The 23,216-nt window shown below is 43.6% G+C and overlaps 1 protein-coding gene across 1 annotated transcript in view; it reads left to right on the top strand.

Annotated features, from left to right (window-relative positions):
- drd2a (dopamine receptor D2a) overlaps positions 1-23,216 on the top strand; it is a 94,996-nt gene that overhangs the window by 53,300 nt on the left and 18,480 nt on the right. Inside the window, exon 2 of the mRNA XM_080771877.1 lies at positions 6,080-6,400. Within this exon, the coding sequence (XP_080628003.1) occupies positions 6,113-6,400 (288 nt within the window). The 5' untranslated portion in view covers positions 6,080-6,112. The remainder of the gene's footprint in view (positions 1-6,079; positions 6,401-23,216) is intronic.

Here is a 23,216-nt window from a genome sequence, read left to right as displayed (position 1 = left end):
GCACCATGAGCCAAAAGAGGTTAACACATCTCGCTATGATGCATGTACACCAAGCCATCTTGGACAAGTTGGACATACCATGCCTTGTTAAAAGATTCATCAGCAACACACCAGAACGCAAGGCTACGTTTGGTCTCGTTTAAATCCAGCTAAGATGGCTTTTATTTTATGTGTGCATTTACCGACGGCATCTTTTTTTTTCTTCTCCTCTCTCTCCTTCACAGATGCTGCCTGCCTGCTCTCTCCCCCGCCTCCCTCTCTGCCTCTCTTTTGCATATTATATTTGTCCTGTGACTCCTGTCAGTTAATGGAATATGGACTGGTTATGGGCTGGCCGCAGCCGCTGTCCATGTGCGTAATGCATAATTTGCGCACGACCTGCTATGTGTCAGTGTGATTATGGTTCAGTTTTCTTGTTGCCGCCGAGCAAAAATAAATGTGAAGAGCAATTCATAACTGTAATACCTTAGTTTATATAGTCGGTTGTGACGGGTTGTCTCACTTGTCTGTGTTTCTCTGCAAAACTGTCTTTAATTACAGTAAAGTGGTTCATCTTCATTGTATCCTCTCACAGTTAATAGTTTAAGTGGGCTAACTGATTGTATAATGCTTGCTGATATGCTTGCTGCATACCTAATGCCTAATGGAGAGGTGTGTTACATCTTTTTTCTTGTATGCTGCGCTGTGCACGCTGCCTGTCACGGTGCAAGGAGCAGTGTGTGTGTGTGTGTGTGTGTGTGTGTGTGTGTGTGTGTGTGTGTGTGTGTGTGTGTGTGTGTGTTTGTGCGTGTGCATATGTACATGATGCTGCGGTGCTACGTAGTAAATACGGCATTATTAGGCCAATTATACGCGAATAAGACCACTCTTATACCCAAATAAGACCCGATTCCGCCTGTTATGGCAGTGGGGTTGGATTACAAACATGTATAGGCCTACATGTATACATGCATTACCTTTAGCCCAACCGACACTGAATAAAGAGATGTGTGCAAAGGTGGAGTGGTTTGGTAGGAGAAGACGAACAAAGGCGAACGTTTAAATGGGCGCAGGGCTTTCAATTAGTGTGGCAAGATATAACATTATACAGTACAACATTATTGTACTGTATAAAGTACCCTTGATTCATCTTTATCCTTTTTGGTATAATATTAGTTTGCTATAATTAGTATAGTTTGAATATGGCATAGGCATATTGTTGTTGCCAGCCCCTAATATGTATCTATATAGGCTAGCAGACAATACACATGGGTACATATCATTTATAATTGCCTATTAGCCTGTCAGTAAACACTCACAGCCCCAGCGGAAAACTGCAGACCAGCGCATAAATAAATATGGAGTCTGGAGACAGACACACGATAATCAACACAAACACTTTATGTATTTATTAGAACACATATACACAAGCAGACTCTGGAGAACTTCTACCGCTGTACCATAGAGGGTACACTCACCTACTGCATCACAGCTTGGTATGGAAACTGTACTGTTGCGGAGCAGAAATCACTGCAGAGGGTGGTGAAAACTGCGCAGCGTATCATGGGCTCTTCACTGCCAACAATAGAGTCCATCTACAAGCAGCGCTGCCGGTCTAAGGCCCTTAGTATCATTAAGGATGCCTCCCACCCCAACAACAGACTGTTCCACCCCTCCCATTCACAGAGGCCAAAGGGCTACAGATGCCTCAAGACCTCAACCACCAGATCCAGAAACAGCTTCTATCCCCTCATCATATTCTCTTGAACTCTTTAAGCAAATGATAATCTGTCATATTCCATCATATTCAAGGGCTTTTGGAGAGTGCGTGTGAGTGTGTGCGTGCGTGTGAAACACTCCACTGGTTTAAAACTACAGGGAAAGCTAGCTTGCCTTCCCGATGCAGACCACAACGTATCTCATACCAGAGGCTGTGAGGTTAAAACAAAAGCCACCAGATTAGCATTTGAATGCCTGAACTGAGGTAAACTGAGACAGGCAACTCCCACCACCCCCGTAACGGTGTGACAAAGTGACAGAAGGACATAGTCACAGGGGAGGGAAGCTCAGGGGGGCTCATTTGTGTTCCTATTTCTTCACGGGTGCTCAAGCACACTAGCACCCACATAGATGGTGCTACTGTCACATGATGATTCACTTGATGAGGATATAGTCACCTTCACATTATAGTACAAAGCCAGATTACAGGTCCTTCAAACCAGACTCAATCTTTCTCTGTTGTACCCTAATACACTCCAGTTACAGAAACACTGTCACATATTTTTAATGGCTGCTATGTATATAAGGTATAGTATAGGTACAGTATATTGCTAGGCATGACAGAATTGTTGACCTATTAGCTAAGGACATAATGTCCTTACCAAGGTGCTTAAGTACCGACATCTTAAGGATGCTATTATACAGCTTGGCTACAAATGTAAACTACTTGTGTTCATATTGGGAAGCCTTGGTAATGTCCATAAATCAGTCATGAGGGGCCTGCAGACTGTGTCTGAGATGGAGAAGGCGATGCTTCCTGTACCCGTGATCTGTATCACGAAGCACTTGTAGAGTTTTCCAAGTTTGCACATTTACTATTGTTTGTGTTCAAGAATGGAATGTCTTGTCACATGTGTGTGTGTGCGTGCGTGCGTGTGTGCGTGCGTTGGGTGTGTTGGGGGTGGGTGGGTGGGTGGGCGGGTGCATGCATGTCTGTATTCAGCTGATGCTCGTTGTGCATCAAAAGGCAATTATCTTTCTGCACTGCACTGTCAAATAGGCCCACATCGTAGACTGGCCTTTGTTCAAGCTATACGTTCAGGCTACATTTGGTTGGTTGTGTATGAAAAGACATTCTGTGTTTTATAAATTAAGCCGTTTTAAACTGAAGATGATGGCCAATGTTGATAATTGGAAGAAAATTTTAATCAGGTGCAATACCGGACCACCGGTTGAAAACCCATGTTCTATTTGTTGTTAAACTACAGACACACTACAGTCTAGCATATTATTCAGATGAAGAGTTTGTGGGTTTGTGATGTTTGGGACTATATGAATCTTGTCAAGTCGCTGTGAACAGTTTATTACATAGGTCTTCAAAGCTTTTAACGCCAATTAAGGACCCCTTAGCTGAGAGAGAGAGAGAGAGAGAGAGAGATGAAGCGGTGATCTCCACTACATATTATATAAAATTGTGTTGCATATTAAAGTTAGACCTAGACTTGTTTGACAGCGTTGTCATCAGTGTTGTTTAAATCAATATTTGTTTGTTTACGCAATATGCATGAATATGTGTATGTCTATTTTCCACGTTAAGCACTTGTACCCTCAATGCTTAGTAAACCTGCTGGCTCCGTACTTGGTCAGCTCCCCCCCCCCCTACACCAAAACTCTCAGCCGAAAATAACCGATATACATACGTACATGTACAAGCGAACGAGTGCACACAACCGTGGATGCATAACAGCCAAGCACTCGTCATTTAATTAAGCCACATACACATTTATATAATCTACTGTATGAGGTTTCTATTTAAATGGGGTGTCTAGCACTAGCTGGTCATGTCATTTCATGATTTTATTTATATATCACTATTAGTATAATTGTAATCCATCTAGTAGTGAGCTTGCAGATCAGCTATTTTCAATGAACAGATTTGAACAGAAGCAATTACATGTACAGTATAATAGCTTGCTCTTCAATTATACAGTAGGCTACTACGCTGCATCAGTTGTAGCCGTGAAAGTGGGGCAGTAGCTGTCAAAACATCCTTCCGTTCTGTGTGTGCTTGTGTCCATACTGTCCCTGATTTTGCCGAGATAAAGCTCTCTTCCTCATAGCCTGTTCTTGTACGGTATGTTGAGCGCAAGCCTCGTCTTTCCATTAGTTTTATGTTCAATCTTTAGCCGGCAAATGAGTAAGGTTTTAAAAAACGCAAGGCGTGTGAATTATCATCCACACCATTCTTCTTGCCACACAACTGGGCGAGGGGGCGGAGATCAGAGAGAGTGGGGCTCTCTATGACGAGATGTTGATGGAAACTATAAATACAGGATAATGCCAATAGATGCCAATAGATACAGGATTTTATGACAATAGATACAGGGCACAATGGACAATTCAGTGGCTGAGGGAATGTCGACGGGCCCTGATGCAAGATTGACAGCCCAGAACACCCCCCCCAGCACGCGTGCACGTGGTGATCGCCGAACGGGACCATACCACCACAATAAAGCATCTCCCTTTTACCTCCCAATGAACTATATTCTTAGTCCTAGTCGCGGTAACTTCATTAAATGTTGTGTTTTGTCTTGAGGTGTCCCTACCAGACACACCACTGTGTCATGTATGATACCTTAAATTGTCTAACTCCTCAAACGAGGAGGCAATTCCACTGGTTGCTTTTCATTTTTAAGTGAATTTACTTTAATTATCCATCATATTTAAAACCGTTATTAGTTACATATAACTCTAGATAGTATACCTCCTTAGACAACTTTTCTGTACCCACATCTAATGTAATTGGGAGACGTGCTTTTCAGTTTAAAGCTTCATCAGATTGGAACAACTTGTCTGTTTCTTTGAGATCAATTACATCATTTAACATTTTCAAGGCTTCTTTGCTTGTAGACCTGAAACCCATTTGTAGTTGTTTTTGATTTTTGGAGAGAGGTGTACTTTAACGCTTGATTATTATTTTTTTATCTTTATTTTTTATTATTTTAATTATTATCACTAGTATTGTGTTTCAGTGCAGTTGCTTCTGGTCTTGATGTAGTGTTTGAGTGGTTTGTAGAGCATAGATCTATATGTTTTGTTGATGTTGTAAGTGTATTGTTCTGTGTCGACATGTTTAATGTATTGTTTTGTCCATGTACTGTATTCATTGTGTTGTGCACGAGGACCCCCTCTAAAATGAGATGATACATCTCAAGGGGCTATCCTCGAGAGAAAAAAACATCCAATGTATAACTTAACAGTGTGTGTTAGAGAGAGAGAGAGAGAGAGAGAGAGAGAGTACAGTAACAGTATACCACGGTAGGAGCGGTCGCGGGCCCTCTCCCCCCGCAGGCCCTGATGCGACTGCTTTGCCTGTTTCCCCTATATCGCCGCCCCCTGGGACAATAGATACAGGATACAATGTCAATAGATGCATGAGACAGTGGACACAATATTGGATACAGTGGCTAATAATAGATACTCAACATAGTCTCCAATGTTCAGACTAGTGGGTGGGTGGGTGGGTGAGTGAGTGAGTGAGTGAGTGAGTGAGAGTGAATGCCTTTATTGCAGACTCATGGTCCGTAGAAAACACACACAATTACAGAAACATGCAGTCCATCATACATAAATAAGGATGTTGAGCAAATAAACAAGCTTAAACGGCCCATGGCCTCTGATGGGAAGACACAGGGCTGCATGAGGCCCAGGTCCAGGGAACATCCTCCGTTCTCCAATCTCTCTCTTCTTCTCCTTCTGTGTTCAAACCGTTCCTCTTCACTCCTCTCTCGTATTCAATCGACTGACTGCTGTAAGCTGCTGCTGTAAGCTGTTTAGAGTGGCTTGTAAGCCTGCGGAGCGGCACAGATTTGGTGTCGAGGAAACAGAGGGGTCACTATAGACCCCTGAGGGACAAAGCATGTATGCTATGCTGTACATACCGGTACTGTAGGTAGGTTGTTAGAAGTGGTTAAAAGTGCTGAACCATGTACCTCGCTTGGTGTACGACTGTCTGTCTGTCTGTCTGTCTGTCTGTCTGTCTGTCTCTCTCTCTCTTTCTCTCGCTCTCAACCCCAGGTTTGACCTGAAATAGGCTACGATCCCCAATTTAATGGCATTTCTATCTCTGGGACCCCAATGTATATTGTAAAATCAAAGTTAATTTAACTCTGAGAGTGTACAAATGGAACCAAATGTACCCGTTATTGTCCATTTGGTTGCTAATTATCATTTCGCTGGGGACCCCTGGAACTCTCAAGGAACCTTAGGGGTCCCCGGACCCCACTTTGGAAACGACTGGCCTACAGACAGTGGGACTCTCTCTCTTTCTCTCTGCATAACTAATCAAACCATTCTCTTTTCTTTCCCCCCCCTGCCGCAGGGCCCACCTCTGGCCGTCATCACTTTACAGCTCATGGATGTCCTCACCCAGTATGCCTACAACGAGACCTTCTTGGACACCAACGGGACGTCATGGGGCGCCAACGACACGGAGCGCGGGCCGCACCGGCACCCGTACAACTACTACGCCATGCTGCTCACGCTGCTCATCTTCGTCATCGTGTTCGGCAACGTGCTTGTGTGCATCGCCGTGTCCCGCGAGAAGGCCCTGCAGACCACCACCAACTACCTGATCGTCAGCCTGGCCGTGGCCGACCTGCTGGTGGCCACGCTGGTCATGCCCTGGGTCGTCTACCTGGAGGTAAGGCCCAATTCTACACATGTCTTCTGAATCGGACAACACTGTTTTCTGGGAAAACGTATGCGTTTCTATATCAGTGGTGCTCAAACCTTTTCTCCTAAATCATATGTATTTGGCCACGGACCACCATCTCAAAATGTTCTGTTCCAAGGACCCCCAGGTGCAAAGATTTGGGTTAAAAATGATTTGCATAAAATGTCAAGATTTTTGAATAGCCAAAGTATAACATAAAAGTTAAAGTGGTTAAAATGATTGTGCTGCTATATGGCCCAGACCCTTTGCCGCTTTGTATAGGTTCAATACGAAAGTTTGAAATCTTGTTTGAAATTGCCAAACCTGGCCTACCGAAGATGTTCCTGAAAAGCAAATGAATAAAATGTGTTATACGCAGGCAAGCTACCAAATTGAACAAAATAGTCTTCTGCTGTTTCCGGGCACTCTCTAATCTGTAGCAAAAAAGTAACATATGTTTCAACGTAATCGAGGTGATTTCCATACATGAATAAAAAGTACGGAGTGATGTGAACGTATCAGAAATCCCGGAGGAGTGAATCGACTTAACGAAATTACGGACACCCCACAGAGCTTAGTGGAAACCAGAGACTATTATACATAGTTGTATGCATGAATCATGCACCGGCAGAGCTGCCAACTCTCATGCAATGAGCGTGAGACACACGTAATTGGCCCTCTTCACACGCCCTCACGCCACACATCATATTTCTCACGCCATCAAATCATCACTCATATAGACCAGCTGAGAAATCCACTTCAGCCGAGATTTGAGCGACCAAGGGAATTAAATGATTGTATCCAGAGGCGTCTGGGAGAAATGCGAGGCCCTGTGCGATATGTTGGGGGGAACAATGTGTGCGCACATTTTTTGAATTAATTCATACTTACTTTTGCCTTCACTTTCCTACAAATATTATGCCAGGTTCTCATCTCCAATGAGTAATACATTTACTTGCACTGCCCAATTCAGCAGCTTAACAGTGTGCATGCAGAGATTGTGGTCCACATTATGTTATTTTATTTGTTTTATAGGAAGCTATAGTTGTAGTATAAAAAAATAACAAGGCTTAATATGAAGAAAAAATATATATACTGCACGTACTTTATGTTTGATCATTATGATAAATAATGAAGCCTTAACATGACATGAGTCATGTCAAGCAAGCTGTCACAGGAGGGGTTTCTGGGGCTGACACTGTCTGATGATCTATATGAGCAATTTAACATGTCTATGTATTACTCTTACAACGAATACCGATGGAACACAAACCTGTTGCCCTGATCATAACTGATATAATCAGAAACCACCACCCAACCAGTCTGCTCTGTATTGCAGCGCAAATTACTGGTTATATTAAAAGTAAAATGAACAGCTGCTTGTGTTGCTGTTATGTTATAAATATTAAGTATTTGCTTGATTGCCTGCAGACAGTTTGTGATCGATCAAAATTAAATTAGAAAATTGTGAATTCATGACACTGACTGGACTGACCGAGAGAGAGAGAGAGAGAGAGAGAGAGAGAGGTCCATGCGTGACTAATTATTTGAAATAAAACCTTTTTTTTGTCCACACACAGTCCTACATGACATGACACAGACTACCTTTTCACTTCACTCGAGTGACTAGTCGTTTTGTTTGTGAGCGGAGTGGCTGTGCACTCAACTAGCCTGCATGTGTTCAGCTTGTTTTTGTTTGGTTTCCATTGTGTGTATAATTCGACTGCGTTGCGCGGTGGCACGGCAAGCTACGGCCTACAAGCTCACAATGCGTCACGCATTGTGAGCTTGTAGATCTGCTCTAATTCTGCAGCGCAAGCCTGCACGGCACTGCGCAGCACAGACGGGGACAACAGGGGGCCCCACGACGGGGCGGCCGAGCGTCGCTTAACGGGAGGATGAAGAGATGACGCCGGTTGGGAGGAGAAAGCGACGCGCGGCCGTTTGAGGCCCCCCTGGGGGGCCCCAAACCGACCGCAGCTTACTAATAGATGAAAAATCAACTGCGGCGGAACGGGCTGTGATATTAGACATTTTTCAGGGAGAACTCTCGGGGCCTCTAGCCTTCGTGCGTAGCGCTAATAACCGCACTTGCCTATTTTAGCTCTGACTCTGAGATGGAAAGTGTTTTTTTGTTTTTTTACGTGAGGCCTCGCATGTGCGAGGCCCTGTGCATCGGCACCATTCACACTACCTAAAAAGCGTCCCTGATTGTATCTGAATAGCCCTGGCCCCAGGGACGTGCACAGGGATTTGGAGGGGCAGGGGCCGTAATTTGAAAAAGGCACTTGCGGCGTGCGTGCACACAACATAATTTGGGTTTTATTTCAGGTGCCAGACACCATCATGCGGGGGGTGGGGACACAAGGTTATACTAACGATAAAGAGGTGGAACATTCTCTTCCTTTGACCTGATGACAGTGTCAGATGAATTGTCAGACGTTTTTTAAAGAAAACCAGTGATTTGCTTGTTCTGAGGGAAGGGGGGAGGGCATTCCACACATGAGTGGCTGTGCTGTGGAAGGTCGATTTACCGATATTTGTTCTAAACATGGGTGGCACCAGATCATTATTCATTCTCCCTCTAGTGTTATGTCTGTGTGAATTGCTCACCTTTTTGAGGTAATCAGTCAAGTAACCAGGCACTAAGGGCATGGATGGCAGGGCTGTATTTACAATCTTGAAGGTTAGTCCCATTTTCAGTTGCTTGACTCTGTCTTCTACCCTGAGCCAACCTATGCTATCAAATTGCGTTGCGTAAAGGTGGGTCATGGGCCCTAGGCCTAGAAGGAGTCGGATTAGTTTGTTCTGGGAGGTCTGGAGCTTAGTTCTTTGTGACATTGAGATGTTGGAGAACCAGGAGGTGCATGCATAGTCAAATAAGGACTGAATAAGAGCTCGAGCTGAGTTGGAAAGCCTGGTTGAGTGGTGACGTGAGGTTAACACAGACCTACCCCATCCTATTCAGATATACTGTATACAGTATGCACTTTAGACTAATCTGTGGTTCATACTTGCCCTGATGAAGACATGTTGGCTTATTTTAACTCTTCTAAATAAAGTAAATTTATTTGTATCCACCCTCTCCTCATTTTTTAACCTTTTGAGTGCTCGGATCACCGCCTTTTCTTTATCCCACTGATCCTTGAATCACCAGATCCTACTTTACATTATATATTTTTGCATCTCCATCGATCACCTGGTTGATTTTCTTTTAATCCGTGGTTCGGCTGACCTGTTGAGGCAGTAAATTAGGTGGTGGGTGCATCATCCGTGTGTCTGACTGTTACTTAAGTTGGGACTTGGGACGCTGTCTGTCTGCCAGGGATAGCTTGGAGAAAATTGATAAAGCATTTGTTCAGAACTTTTTTTTACAGTCTCCTCATTGAGCTATTCAGTTCAAGTCGTAACGTTTAAGTTAACATACATTTAACATACATTTATTATCCATCTTGTGTTTCAACAGTATATGACGTGACGGTGAGCAGTTGCTTGTCATCTTCAAGTGACTGCGTGTGCAGCTTTACTCTAGTCCATTTGTGAATCACCCTCTGGTTTGAAAGTCTTCGTGGTGTATTTTAGCTCGTAATTTTATTTTAATACCCGGCGAGGTGGCGACCAGACCCTGACGCTAGGGCTCCCCTGGGCGCGTCTGCGTCGCGTCAGCGTCACCGTCACAGAATGTTCCCTTTTTAATCAATGAAGGGTGGCTCCACTGCCCGCGTTGCACGTGCGTGCCGCGTGCGTGCGTGCGTCACCATTAAAATTGAACCGGTTCGTTTTTTGACGCACGCGACGGAGACGCAACGCGCCCAAACACGCCCAGTGGAGCCCTGGCGTAAGACTCACATAGCCATAGCTGCAGCCTGCGTGCAACATCAACATCACAGTAACATAACTCCCTTTCCGGTGGTCGTCCTTTCACAACAAAGTGTCTTTCCTTTCCCTCCCTATATGCAACACATTTTACACTGTTTATTATTAACAGGAAATAGATGTAACTTAACAGCGACACCTTAACAGCGCCAGACCAACAGCACCGCTGCATGACGCGTGTGTGGGAGAGAGAGAAAGCGAGTGAGCGTCTGAGCGAGAGAACTTCTGCAGTCCCGCATTTCCTAAAGTAACGCGGCTGTTTTGGAAATGTACAGAGTAGAAAGTACAGATACTTGTGTTTAAAATGTAATGGGTAAAAGTAAAAACAACCCGTGAAAATAAATAGTACAGATACCCGTTACTTCCCATCTCTGACTATAGTCAGGAATGTGCCGTGTTCGTCTGCTCTCTTGTGTGAGGAAGGCTAGTTCGCATCTATGCACGTCATTGCTTTATTGAGTCACCGACAAGAGCATCAACAGCATAGATCTTAAGATTTATTCATTCATTCAATTTAATCATATTATTTTAGGATTTATTTCTAGGGTGGGATGTCTGTATTCCTCTAAATCAATGTTAAAAAGGCATTTATTTGTCGGTTGGGCAGCGGCCGAACGCATCATTACAATAAAGTCTCACTCTTGCCCTTTCCAGAACGTTGGCATCTCTGTGCACCGGAAATAGCCGATCTACAAGCTCACAAGCTTGTTGTAGATTGTCTATTTTCAGTGTGCGACACAGTGTGCAGCCTAGTATAAATTGGGCATTAGGATGTGCATAACCAATTTAACCATATCCGCCCTTTCTTTCTTGGTGCTGAGCCAAACTGCAAAAACAGAATCATGAAAAACAACTCACAAATGCTCCAATTTTATTCACAGCATAGCAGCAACACAAAACATTTCGACCTTGCAAAACGTACAAAAGGTGCGGATAAATTATACATGATTTCATAACAATTCAAACAAACAATAATTAATCTATATTTGAGCTTTTAGAACCCTGAAAACAGACAAGAGTATGTGAAGCCAATACACTATGCTGGTTAAACATAATATAAACATACACGATGGACGTACTGTAAATGTGCTCCTGAAGGAAATAACACTCCAGTGCACTGGGGAGAAAGACATTCCTTGGAGACCAGCTCGTGGGTTATTCCCACACCCGTTAATAGCAGATACCGTTTAATGATTAATAACTTGAACCCTAAGCATCCCTACTCTGGGGGAAAATGTTCAGCGAAGATAGCAGCTCTATAAGCTTGCAAAGTGTTTGCAAGAAGATAAATAACATTATAAAACAGTAGTGTATCAATTCAAAATATGACTGTAAATTAAATCTGATCAATTTACAATTTACAATTTAGGCATTTAGCAGACGCTCTTAATCCAGAGCGATTTACATGATTTATAACAGAAAAGCATGGGAATACATCACATAAAAAGCATTTATCATGAAACATGCGTAAGCTAGGAACGTAACGGTGGAATATCTATATAATGAAACTATACATACTATACTATGCTATACATATGTACTATGTACTATGACGTGATATGACTACATACAATGCAATTATAGTGCTGTCTACATTTAACATGCTATATAAGTCTGTATCAAATGCTATCCAAGTCTACAGAAATGCAGTGTGCTATGGGCCATGGTGGAGTTTGAAAAGGTGGGTTTTCAGACTACGGCGGGAGATTGGGAGTGATGCTGCAGTTCTGACTGCAATGGGAAGTGCATTCCACAGTTTTGGAGCCAGAAGGGAGAAAAGTTTGGGACGTGTTGAGCGTTTTTAGTGAGGGTACTTCCAGCTTCCCTGCGTTGGCTGATCTGAGTGAGCGGGAGGGTTTGTAGGGTTCAATCATACTTGCAAGATATGGGGGAGCCATACCTTTGGTTGCATTGAATGCCAGCATCAGAGTTTTGTATTCTGTGCGGGCAGCGACTGGGAGCCAGTGGAGGGAGCGGAGCAGCGGGGAGACATGAGAATTTTGGCTGATCATGTGATACATCACCCATACTCACCCATGCCGACACCAGAATTGTAGGCAGTGTCAGCAGCTTTTCTGATACTGCTATCGGAACAACTCTAGTTTCAGCCTGATCAGTTCAGAACCCAATTGAGTTACTTTATAAACTTACAGTTGGTTTTTCATATAACATGATGACAGTTAGGATGAAAAATACTTACGTACTTCTATGGCCTACTGATTAATTTGGTCCAACAGACACTCACGCAAACACTCTAGACAGCTTGACTCCTGCACAAATTTAGTTTGTGAAATGTGAAAAGGCTCTATTCATGTTGTTATGTTAGCCCTAACCAGCGTCATCTGCCATAATGCTCCGTTCTTTCAGGTATTGGTGTTTGCCATTGCCAAATAATTTCTGGGGGTCCCCAGCCAAAAACGTTGAGAACCCCTGTTCTATAGTACTAGACCTGTGCCCGTCGGCCACCGGCCTACTTGGGAACCTAATACCGTTGTCATAGAACCCGTTTTAAGTAACCGCCTGTCTGTGTCCCACATGGAGATCTCTGTATCTGCCTGTCTGCCTGTGTCTGAAGAGTGCAAACTGACTGTGAAAAGCGGAGTGGTTAAGTAATCAATTTGCAGGTGTGGGGTTGCCATGGTAATCAATTGGCTGAGGCAGAGGCTGGAAATTGACTTTGGCTCAATAGGCCACGTCAGAGCCATTGGTGAATCTTAACACGTATGTCGGACTATTGGCATATCAGACGTATGCCCCCCGGTTATTTAAGGCCTTCACTGTTAATAATGCTGCACTGAGCTGTTTTGGTGGACGTGGTTTGGGTAAATTTGGCGGGTCGGAGGACCCAGGCTGAACACGGTAAGAGAGACTGCATATCGTCGCTGTCGGGCATAAACCTTCTATCTCCATTATTCTTACTTTTTGTGTGTTTTGGTAAACTCACGGCCTACTTGATCATACTACAGCCAGAATATCACAAAAGCAGCAAATAAACGTTTTGCTACTTTTGAACTTGAATACCTGAAAATACAATGTTTTGGACATAAGAGGTTTCTACCCGACAGAGACAATCGAAAGCCAGTTTTTTCAGAAAATGTAGGTAGGATTGTGAAGGTTAAAAAGGTCTAAATGGGTTTAAACAATGAGGTGTGGGGGCGTTCAGAGAGCCTGCATACAGCATTTTTACATCTGTTAGGCAGCGCTTTATCATCAACTTACAGGCATAAAGCAACATGCGTCGTGACAGCACCAAAATGGCAATCAATCCCGTCTATCCAAGGCCAGAAATTACCATGGTCATGTTTGTGTGTTTGCCAAGTGTCAGGAACAGTATTGTCATGCTTTTCAAAGCATGTACATGTAAATCGATGTGCAGTGACATTTGCAGCTTCCAGCACAGAACAGACATGCAGAGCTTTGGGCCAAGGCCATATGATCAACCTTATTCCACCAGATCAATACAAACACTGGATGTGGGACATGTCTTTCACCCACTCTCTCACCCACCGCTGGGCCACACTGCCTGACGGGGAGAGAGAGCGAGGCAATCTAAGACTACAGGGAGTGTAATCCTCGGATGGCTTTCAATGAGCCTCAATGATTACCTTCTCCGATCAAATTACAGTAGCAGTAATCCATAGTGTGTTGTCGAGGTCTCCAAAACAGGATGTGGGAGATATCTTTCAGGAGAATCTCTTAACCCCCCCCCCCTCCTCTCTCTCTCTCTCTCTCTCTCTCTCTCTCTCTCTCTCTCTCTCTCTCTCTCTCTCTCTCTCTCTCTCTCTCTCTCTCTCTCTCTCTCTCTCTCTCTCTCTCTCCCCCTCCTCGTCTCTCTTGTATCTTTTTGTCCTGCCTTGCTCTCTACCGTCTCCCATTGTGTCTTTTTTTTTCTTGCTTTGTTTCTCTCACGGTCTCTCACTTATCTGCATGCACGGACATCTTGAAAGTGTTAATTTAAATAACCGTGTGTGTGTGTGTGTGTGTGTGTGTGTGTGTGTGTGTGTGTGTGTGTGTGTGTGTGTGTGTGTGTGTGTGTGTGTGTGTGTGTGTGTGTGTGTGTGTGTGCGGGTGCGGGTGCGGGTGCGGGCGTGACAAGTAGTGTAAACTAAATGTATTATTGGTGATGTGCTGACATTGATGTGCTGCCAAGATCTATAAATCACTATCCCAATGTGAAAGAAGGGAGGGAAGCAATTCTCAGCAAGGCTGAAGAATTTAGTTAAATTTACATTTTAAGACGCATTATGCAATGGGGATTGAAGCATATAACTACCATTAATTACCAGATAACTGCTATTTAATTTAGCTGATTAATGTAACTGTCTGAAAGCGTTTTTCAATTGCACAGGGAAGCTATACAGTGTTGGAAGAGCGTGTCTTGCTTCTGTTATGTTGCTGGGGGCATGACTGATGCAATCTGTACTGAATAAGTACTATTAAGTCAGCGGGTGTACCATCGACAAAAGAGGATGATCTGAGCTCCCGCCATGCAACAGCACCTCCCACACTGTCCGGAACGCAGGCCGCTCCCCTTGGGCTCAACCACCTTCCAGGAGAAAGTGTCATTATCAGAGATCTTTGCAGATCGGGTCCTGACAAACGTTGTTCAGTACAATGTTTCATGGCTGCGAAATTAAGCCTCTCAACCTGATTTATTCTAGCTAGCTATCTCCATGTATTTATTTACTGTTACTGTTAGGCCTACTGTTAAACTGTTGACCAGAACAAACTTTTCACTCCAGGCCATACGTTATTAAAGAACACACCGTAATAACTAGTCACCATCTTTACACCAACCCATTTCATGCCTGAACAATCAATAAGTGAATGGCATGCTTATCAGATAGTTATGACAGCATTGTGAGGGGATAATAGGTTCTTGAATGGCACGGATGAGTAAAATTGCATTTTTCATACAGCAGAGCAGCAGCAAAACTGGGACATGGCAGCATAGCAGAATTAATTGTTAGTATTAAAATAATGCCTAAATGGTGAATGATTCTTCCCTTCAAAACACATTGATTTGAGAGAAACTCATTGATCTATCCCTCTCTTTATTTATTTATTTATTTATTTCCTTCTCTCCAATACAACAGTATCATGCAATTCACTTTGTCATTTCAGTTGTGACTTCAGAAAGCCATGCCCTTTATAATTAAATGCAAAATTTGCATTAATTGCGCAAATATTCCACCCTTTCCTGTGATTATTGTAGAGCATATAGCTCCTTTTCAGACACAGGAACTTTTCTTCTTTTCGATCACAGGAATCTACTGTACAGTGGTGTAATGTTTTTCTTTCCCTCTGTACCACGGAACATCACGCACACGCACTTGCGCGTGCACATGCACTCGCACCTACAGTACATGTGCGCATCGCGGCATGCGTGATGTGCACAGAACAGGCTACAGCTGATAGCCTAAGCCTATATTATTTATATTGTATGAGAGTTTTAGACACACAAACACAAAAGTAGACTTAAAATAATCAGACAAACTTCTTTACTGCACAGTAGCGAAACTTAAAAAGTTTGCTTTGGATGAATCTGTTCTTTGATGGTGGAGGAGACATTCTTGTTGTGTGCAGAACAACACAGCAGCAGTAGGAGCCATACCGCTGTGTTGCTTACTTGCTTACCGTGTATGAGAAGTTAACGTGCGCTCAGGTAAACAGTTTTGGAGCATAAACTGCTTCAAACCCCATTCAAACCCCTAGACAGGTACACCGCTGCGCCACCCGAGCCGAGCGGCCTATTTCTTTTTTTTTTTTACACCAACCATAAATTAAATAAAAATAAAGCCATTCCCAGTGTGCACGCCACCCGTCCCCAGAGAAAACAGATGGTTGAAAGTAAAGGGAAAAGTAAAGGAAAATATGAAAGCGTTCCTGCTCTGAAGGCAACAGCATTAAAATGTGCACGTTGACTTTATTACTCGAAGAAATACGTCATCTGAGAAACTAAAACTAAAGAAACAGATTTGTAGTAGAGTACTACTACATAATACTACTATATTTATTTTTACAATGAGCAAAATGCTTCAGCAGGCAACGCTTGCACAGCTCTTCTGATGGCCCGCACTGCCCTGCAAAAGAAACCTATCGTGTCAGCTACCGTTATGACCCATTAAATCACATTGTAACCCTGTTGGTATGACTACAATGATTAATCACACACATGCATGCACGCACACACGCACACACACACACGCACGCACGCACACGCACGCACGCACGCACGCACGCACGCACACACACACACACACACACACACACACGCACACGTGGTTTCAACCTGCCTATTTTGGTAGGTAGGATTGTTTCCGAACAAATAAACAGAACAAATTAGATAAATCTTTTGGAGCACGGTAACCTATTTATCCACTCCAGATAAAACAAACAAACAAACAAACAGTAGAGACAGACGCAAATGAGAAAAGATGTATTTTGCTACTGGTGGACATTTATTTGCATAAGAATTGGATTTCTTCCATGTGTTTTTGTTTTGATGTATGCATGGCCCCCTGCTCCAGGGGCTGAAGCAATAGCCTGTGCTATCTGTCTCGCATCATATGTGCCAGGACTACGTCGTAGAGGGTAACACCGTCTAGCAGAGTATTTACTGCTTGTGAATCATGTGAACTTGTTTATGCTTTAATTTATACGCCTTTGTTACGACCCCCCCGTCTAGGGTGGGGAGAGTAACATAGTAAGGAGGACACAGCTTTTCAAAAATATGATAAAAAGAAAAAGACAGCTTCAGCGTGACAGTTTACATTATGGATAAAATACTAATTTCAACAGAAAATACCCATAACCTAAATCCCTAACCAAAAGAAAACTAAAATACAACCCTAACTAACCTAACAAAATTACAATAAAGGGAAAAAGGACCCTACAAGGTGCAAATGGAGTGCAAACAATAAATAAGCATACACAAATACTTAGGGCTTTAAGATTCAAGGATGGCAAACCACAAATAATAAAGACCACTTAGAAACAAACTCAATATTAACAGGAACCAAACGGAACTAGGATTAATTTATGGCTCGTACACACTACACGATATTTGCTCCGATTATGCTGCCGGGGAGCATTTTTGGCGCTCGCCGACAAAACCCCCAATCTGACGCAAGATCGAGCATTTCTGAATATCTAGCAGGTTTGATATTTGACTCTGTCGCCGACTGGACATCATACAGTATGAACTGGGTTGCGACCACGTCCCGAGAAGGCCTGTATTGCAGCCAATGAGAGCACAGCAGCTGTGCTCACGTCTGTCTGTCTGTCTGTCTGTCTGTCTGTCTGTCTGTCTGTCTGTCTGTCTGTCTGTCTGTCGAGTGTCGACTGTATGGATAGATGTACAGTACAGATGATAATATATATAACCTTTATTCCTTGGGTAAATCCCTGTGTCGTACATATTGGTAGCTATATTAGCCCAATATTGCTGTTATGCATTTCACTTGAATATTGTTGATAAACTGCATCGGAATCAACGCTGCAAACTTTTGGACTGTGTGTGTGTGTGTGTGTGTGTGTGTGTGTGTGTGTGTGTGTGTGTGTGTGTGTGTGTGTGTGTGTGTGTGTGTGTGTGTGTGTGTGTGTGTGTGTGTGTGTGTGTGTGTGTGTGTGTGTGTGTGTGTGTGCGTGTGCGCACATACGGAGAGAGAGAGAATGATGTAATGAAATTCAATAACGTCCTGTCTCGCTATAGCGCAGGCTACGCTATCACAAACATTTCGCCCTGTAGCCTATTCCTGTGTGTGTGCACGCAGAGAGAGAGAGAGATATAGGCGCCTTGTGGCGGTCTCGAGCTTGTATCACGGCATCCATACACGTACATGAGATGTCAAAATTAATTGGAATAAAAAAACGTATGTAGGCTATATGTATCGGGTCTTGGTGAACTCTTGCAGTGTGTTATCCCTAGTCGGCTATCGTTTAGTGTGAAAGCCACAAAGATATATGACATGTCTATAAAAAAAAAGACCAGTGTGAACGATCTGATGACTCGTGGACAACTTTAAAACTCCTACAGTCTGTAGGGGCCATTACTCAAACAAGAACTGAAGATAAACCAACAAACTATGAAACACAGAAAAGGCTACATGGGCTGGGAGGACCAGAGGGATTGAGTCTCTGCTGTTTTAGCTGTTGTCCCCACACAACCCAGGTCAGAATGACGGCTTTACAGAGCGCCGTGTCCCGCACATTTTGCTAGCCAATTACAATAGTCATGTCACACCTGTGATCATGTGTAAGTAATTCGCCCCCTATGGCACCCCCAATGGATGAAAATGTAATTGCTTCTGGCTCTGGGTTGATTAAACCACCTGTGACATGTGATTCAAATTTGGGATGGATTGGACATTCCGTTCGTGATTTGTGGCATAGGCTACTTTGTAAAATTAGGCCCCTCCTACTAACTTCGGACGACGATTATGGCTGTACGGTACGAACTATCATAATTCTGCCTGTGGTGTTTTAGGTATAGAGATCATTTGTACCAATTTGTGTGAGATTTGGACAAAATCTGTAGGTGGAAGAGCAAAAAGTGTTTTGAAGGAAATTCAAATTTGGTGGAAATTATTTTCGAACGGGAATGGATAGGCCTATGGGGAGATGCATCATTATCCACGGAAAAATGAGCGAGTCTTTTTCAGTCAGCTTTCCTCTATGTTTTTCAGAGCACCGCTCCTGTAGTTAATCTGGAACAAAGGACGAAGAACGCAACAGTTTCCCCTGTGTTAACTTGTGTATGCTGTCATTTTATACAGCTGGGGAGGTGAGACTGAGATGTGGGGGGGACTGCCCATAATTCCGACATTGCATTACTATAACTCAGACTAAGTGGCTAAGTCGCGTGAGGTTATAGGGTTAAGGGTAGGGATAAGGTTAGTAATGGGGTTAGTCACAATTAATGAGACGACACACTGGGATGAGGGTACGAGCCGGTTTAGAAATGTCTCAGATCTCTCAACTCTCAAATTGCAAACATAGCACCGCGAGATTAGAAAATGACATGCATCACAAACCACCCCAGTATGAATAGGATTATCTTGCCATGAGGGAGCAAGCACATCGCCTCGTGTGATTATGGGGAGGCAAATGTAAACAAACATGAAACAACTGGCTGTTATGTGTGTGCACTGTGCAGTGATTCTCGGTGCCAAACAAATGTGGAAAGTCTCGTAGAATTTGGATGAGAAAATGTTTGGGGAGAAGTGGACGGCAGAGGTTCTCCATTATTCAGTGAGAATTAAATCTCCAGTGACTGGCTTACATTCAGTCTAAACTGGGAAAATCTTTTGACAATTTAATAACCTGCGTGCATTGTAACCTGGGAAAAGAGGGGAATCTTTTTACTGACGGTCCATAGCCTAGCTGAGGGTTGCCTAGCAGTGAATGCTAACCAAGCAGTGGTCTGGACAGCGATCACACTGAATCAATAAAATACCCCAAAAGACGTTAAGCTTGTCCTTGTCAGTGTAGTGGGGTCCATTGGGAAAAAAGTTGTTAAAGTCATCTGTGGCAAGTTGGCTGTGTGTGTGTGTGTGTGTGTGTGTGTGTGTGTGTGTGTGTGTGTGTGTGTCTGCGTAATCTCGAGAGCATTGCAAATGCTTTAGGAAAAAAAAATGGACTAGCCCTTGCTTCACCTCAGCTGTCCGACAAACAGTGAAGGTATTATGGAATGTATATCATTCCGTACAACAGTGTGGTGTTTTCGCTTCACAGTCGCCTTTTTCAAAAGCCTTCTCAGTAGCCCGGTCACAATTAATCGCCTTATTGCAATTATGAACAATTAATTATCACAATTATATGGTCAATCATCATCATTGTTTCCACTTTGAAAAAAATGTGTGTTAATGGCAATTATTTGTATGACCGGGCCAGCCCTATTGATCATTGACTATTGTGGGTCTGCGTGAAACTGCGTCCTGATTTATACTTTACTCATTTTTTTATTTACTATAATGCGAGCAGTCCACTGAGTCCAGGAGGTTTAAGCTAGAATCTGTAAACGCCTCACGTTGCTATAGTGTCGACCATCAGTAGCGGTCAAGGCTCGATCCGCACCAGATTTCTCCCAAGATTGTGCATGTGGAAGCACTGGAGGGGTGAAACTGGAACAAGCCGGCCCATTTCTCCTATAGTCTGACCTCGACTTAAGAGCAATTAATGACACCTGAGCATGTGGAGAAAGAGCTATCGGTGATGGATGACGCTGGAGCGAGATAGGCGAAAAAGCAAGCGGAGACAGAGGGCAGATCTGTGGCAGATAGATTGTGCAGAAGAGATACAGTAATCCACCAATGGCAACGGAAGTACTTTGGGGGAGTGTGGCAGTCAGGAACTAGACAATGGACAGTGAGAGATTGCGAGGAGAGACAGCCGCACGCAGACGAGAGCAAAAGGTGGTGGAAATGATGGAGAGAGAAAGAGCGGGGGAGACAGAGGGGGAGAGATTCATTAGAGCTGTCGGATCTCCCCATAATCACCGGCATCGCTGGCAGACTCCAGCGGCAAAGAGGCAAGGTTCCTCAAGCTGCTCGTTAATTGTAAAGATATGACCTCTGGACGCGGTGCTGCAGTCGATTCGATCAAAGGGAGAGATGTAGGATTGGATGTGAAGAACGTGCAGGTTAGCACGGGGGAAGTAGGCTACAGAAGCATGCAGAGATCACTGACACACAGTCACATCATTCAAATGTCAGCTCGGAGAGCTCTCTCTCTATCTCTCTTTCATGATCTCTGCAAGGCTTAAGGCCAGTGTTTTCAAGTGTGTGTGTGTGTGTGTGTGTGTGTGTGTGTGTGTGTGTGTGTGTGTGTGTGGTGCAGAACAAATCAGATGTCACTTCACCCCAAATGTTTGGCACTGTGGTGATACTATGCCAGCCTGCTTTACATTTTGGAATATAAGTCACGCACCACAGGTTGTCCAATACCCATTTCTGCCTAACTGTATCTTTTGCCATATTTCATTTTCATGAAAATGCTAATGTTGCCACTGCTGATAGAACGCACACAATATCTCAGGTGTCAACATGTGTCTGTCTTTCTGGCCGCCAGTCTTTTCTTTCTTTGTCTCTCTCAGTAGCCCATTTTTACTCTGCCTGTTTACGGCGGGACAACAGCCCAATCATTCCTCCTCAGTGTTGTGCTGTGGTACGGTTGAGAAAGCAGCAGAGACAGTCACAGATCTGTTTAAAAGATCTGTGTTAAACGATCTGTGTTGAAAAGGACAGCAGGACAACGATGTGTAAGATCCATGCACTGTTAGAGCTGCTCCCTGCTTCTTCTCATTTTCTCCTCCAGTGCTTTTCTGATCACATAAGGACAGCTTCAAAACATTTATATTTTCATTGGGAAAAATACAAAGCTTTTATTTTCTGAGAACATGTACGAGATCCTGTCCTTGTCTGGCAGCGGCAACAACATCAATAATGTGAATAGATGTGTCAATTCTAAGTGAACAATACAGACGTCTGTATTTTTTTGAAATAAAGGCTACTGTTGTAAATGTCAGTCTGTCTGCCATCAGCTATGATCTCAAGCACGCGCGTGTGTGTGTGTGTGTGTGTGTGTGTGTGTGTGTGAGAGAGAGAAAGCATGATGTGAGTTCTCTAACTTTAGAATAACAACTGAGTGAATCATAATGTCAGTGAAAGTGGGGTCCGGCTATCTGCTATCAAATAGACAGTTTTGTAACGCTGACATGATTTAGAAAACACAGGACATGTTGTTAAATATCCAAAGTTATAGGGACTTTGCATGGCAGGGGCGTCCTACTCCCTGATCCAGACTTGCACTTGACCGCATACCTAAAGATGGAAGTCTTGAGCACTGCGATGTTGAGACAGCTGACTCTTCACATCGGTGGTCACTAGGGATGGCCAACCGATAACCGGCTGTTAGCTGTTAAGTAGCTGTTGAAATTGGTAGTCTCGTGTAGCCAGACAGCTATTCCACAATCTCCGAATGCTATACAGTCGGGAACTACAACTCCCGAAATCCGACTAAGTAAGCTGCCATTTCCGTTCACGAAAATATATTAAAAAAAAATCTGTAGAGCTTTTTTTTTTGTTTCCTTTTCTGCTAAGCAACAAGCTATATATGCTTAGATGGTTTCTATTTATATTAGGATACATTTGCACGACTGTAAAGACGAAACGGAAGAGGAGCCTCCACTTCCGCTATATATTTGACTCATGACAGCTCTTCCGTTGCTCCAGACTGTATGATGAAAGCATTTGGAAATTGTGAGAGGCAACAGTCTGGTAACGTTAGACTAAGAAATTGCTATTATCAGCTGGCCAGTAAATGTCCAATGCCATCATCGTCTGGCTCAGGCAGCGGAGTAAGACAAACTTTGCCTGTCTGCCATGATATCAGGAAGACGATGCCCAGAGAATATTTTGGATGATCAAAAAAGATATCCTGCGCGTCAGCGTGGTCAATGGTGAGGGTTTTCAGGAGTTGCTGGGCTACATTGAGCCGAATGACCACATCCCATCCTAACAGACTGTCACCCGACGAATTGAAGACACGTGTTACACAGTTACACGTGTGGCTCTTACGACCGTCTGTCAGAGTGGAATGTTAATTCAGCCGTCTTATTGACAGAATTTTACACAGAGTATGACCAACGGACACACAGTCAGACCGACTCAATGATGCTTAGGGACTTAATTACTGGAAAAGTGTGTGCATGTGTTTCCTATTACCTCGCCTGGGTGGACTGGGACTCGGTTCCGTGTTTCACACATACTGCAATTGGCAATCAACGACGGGTTTGTATGTATTATGAAGGGAAAAAAACAAAATGGGTAAAATAACGCATTTTTGAACACATTTCCTTAAAGACTAATGGTTAATCAACCGGCAATAGTTCCATACTGGAACCGAATGGACCCATGCACGGTCCATT

The sequence above is a fragment of the Protomyctophum bolini genome (genome assembly GCF_963924005.1).
Source record: "Protomyctophum bolini genome assembly, chromosome: 9".
In the NCBI taxonomy this organism is placed as follows: domain Eukaryota; kingdom Metazoa; phylum Chordata; class Actinopteri; order Myctophiformes; family Myctophidae; genus Protomyctophum; species Protomyctophum bolini.
The sequence above is the reverse complement of the archived record's forward strand: the minus strand, read 5'-3'. Positions and strand labels throughout refer to the sequence as shown.